The sequence below is a fragment of the Etheostoma spectabile genome, chromosome 5, assembly GCF_008692095.1.
Source record: "Etheostoma spectabile isolate EspeVRDwgs_2016 chromosome 5, UIUC_Espe_1.0, whole genome shotgun sequence".
NCBI classification, from domain to species: domain Eukaryota; kingdom Metazoa; phylum Chordata; class Actinopteri; order Perciformes; family Percidae; genus Etheostoma; species Etheostoma spectabile.
In genome coordinates this window covers 19,972,202-19,973,964 of record NC_045737.1, presented here as the reverse complement: position 1 = coordinate 19,973,964, position 1,763 = coordinate 19,972,202, and the positions used below count along the sequence as shown (strand labels likewise).

The 1,763-nt window shown below is 41.3% G+C and overlaps 1 protein-coding gene across 1 annotated transcript in view; it reads left to right on the top strand.

Annotated features, from left to right (window-relative positions):
- Nucleotides 1–59: 59 nt before the first annotated feature.
- areg (amphiregulin) overlaps nucleotides 60–1,763 on the top strand; it is a 5,678-nt gene continuing 3,974 nt past the window's right edge. Inside the window, exons 1-2 of the mRNA XM_032514933.1 lie at nucleotides 60–223; nucleotides 1,027–1,194. Of these exons, the coding sequence (XP_032370824.1) occupies nucleotides 187–223; nucleotides 1,027–1,194 (205 nt within the window). The 5' untranslated portion in view covers nucleotides 60–186. The remainder of the gene's footprint in view (nucleotides 224–1,026; nucleotides 1,195–1,763) is intronic.

Here is a 1,763-nt window from a genome sequence, read left to right as displayed (position 1 = left end):
ACACACACACACACACACACCCTTTCTCCTTGGAGTTTAGAGGCAGGCGTTAGTCTACTGTAGGTCTATAAAAGCTGCACCCAGTGGAGGTAAAGAGAGCAACTCTATCAGCAGGGGAGAAACACACAAAACTTGCACACACAGATTAGCACAGGACTGTCATACACACAACACTCTTCCTGGGATATGAACCCTCTCATCCTCACCTGTCTCCTGTGCTTCGGTAAGTCTGAACTTGTACTTGTGTTCTGTGTGTATGTGTGTGTGTGTGTGTGTGTGTGCAGAAAATGTGAATCAATGAAAAAGGAGAGAAGAGAAATGTAGAATGGAGTAAGGACAGGAGGAGGGGGCGAATGTAGGAAGAAATGTCTCTGCAAGTAAAGACTTGTCGAGCAGGAGAGAGATATTTAGGTGTTTTAGAAAAAAAAAGCTTGGTTGAGTCTTATTCATCATTGTTCTTGAGTGGTTGTACTGGTTTCAGTGAGGATACGGTGTCTAATTTGCAAGCTCTCAATATTTTGAAGATGAATAGATGAGTCATGTGTAAATGTGCCAAGACTATAAAGTACTAGGCTGATAGGAAGTAACTACGCAACCTGAAGTTCCTGGTCAACATAGAAGAATACATGCCTTTACGTCTAGGAGAAAAGGAAACCTCCTGGATAATAATAACAAATTTAATATCTTCATGCCTACATATTCTAGTTTAGTTTAGCTTCTAGCTTTGAAAGATCCTTCTTCATGTACTCAAAAACTGAGTGTAGACATAAAACATTAAACTGATGTAAACTTTGACCCTAATTGCTGCTTATCATTTTCATATTTCTATGTTATTACATTATCATTACATGTCATTTAGCTGACGCTTTATCCAAAGTGACTTAAAATTGCTATATGTGTCAGAGGTCGCACGCCACTTGAGCACTTAAGGGTTAAGTGTCTTGCTCAGGGACACACTGGTTGATGTATCGCAGTGGGATTCTTACTCTTTATTCTCGCCATCTTTGTGTCCTGTTGGTTCTACAGTAGTCTCTGGTGCTCAGGGATCTGAGGCCACGTTCTCCAGCGAACTAGCTGGAGTGACCGGGGGTCCGGCCTCGGGGGAGGGCCTCCAGAGTTCGCAGAGCGACGATGAACAGCTGGAAGTAGATGAGGAAGTTTCAGGAGCAAACAACGGAAATTTCAGCCTTATTGGTACGACCACCACAAACTCTTTTCTTGTTGGCCTTCATTAATTACTTAATTAATTAATTAATTAATATATTTATTTTTTTTACATCAAATGCTAGTTAATTCTCGTTGAACCTAATGACATTGTTAATAGAACAACTAAATATGGGCTTGGGAAATCTATGTTTTCTGAATGCAGGAATGTTAACAGTTTAAAAAAAGATAATTTCAAATAGCTCTGTTTTTCAAAAGCATACCCAGCTATGGCACCCTGTAAGGAATAGTTTCAGTTTAGAGAGTACATGTAAGACTCGTCCAAATTGTTTCAAGAAATCAAGAAGTCTAGAAGAAAAGACACATTTCCTTCTGAATAGACCATAAGTAGCCTGGTACGAACAAATGGGCGCCTAGACAGCTCAGTAGATGGAGCGGTCGTCCATATTGAGAGGTTTAATCCTTGACGCAGCAGGCCGAGTTCTGCATGTCATTCCCCCCTCTCTCTCTCAGGGGCATCGGACTGGGGGAAATAAGCGGACTGAGTACCCAAGGCCCTCATGTGAGGAGGGCCCAAAAAGATGCTAGAATGAATAGCT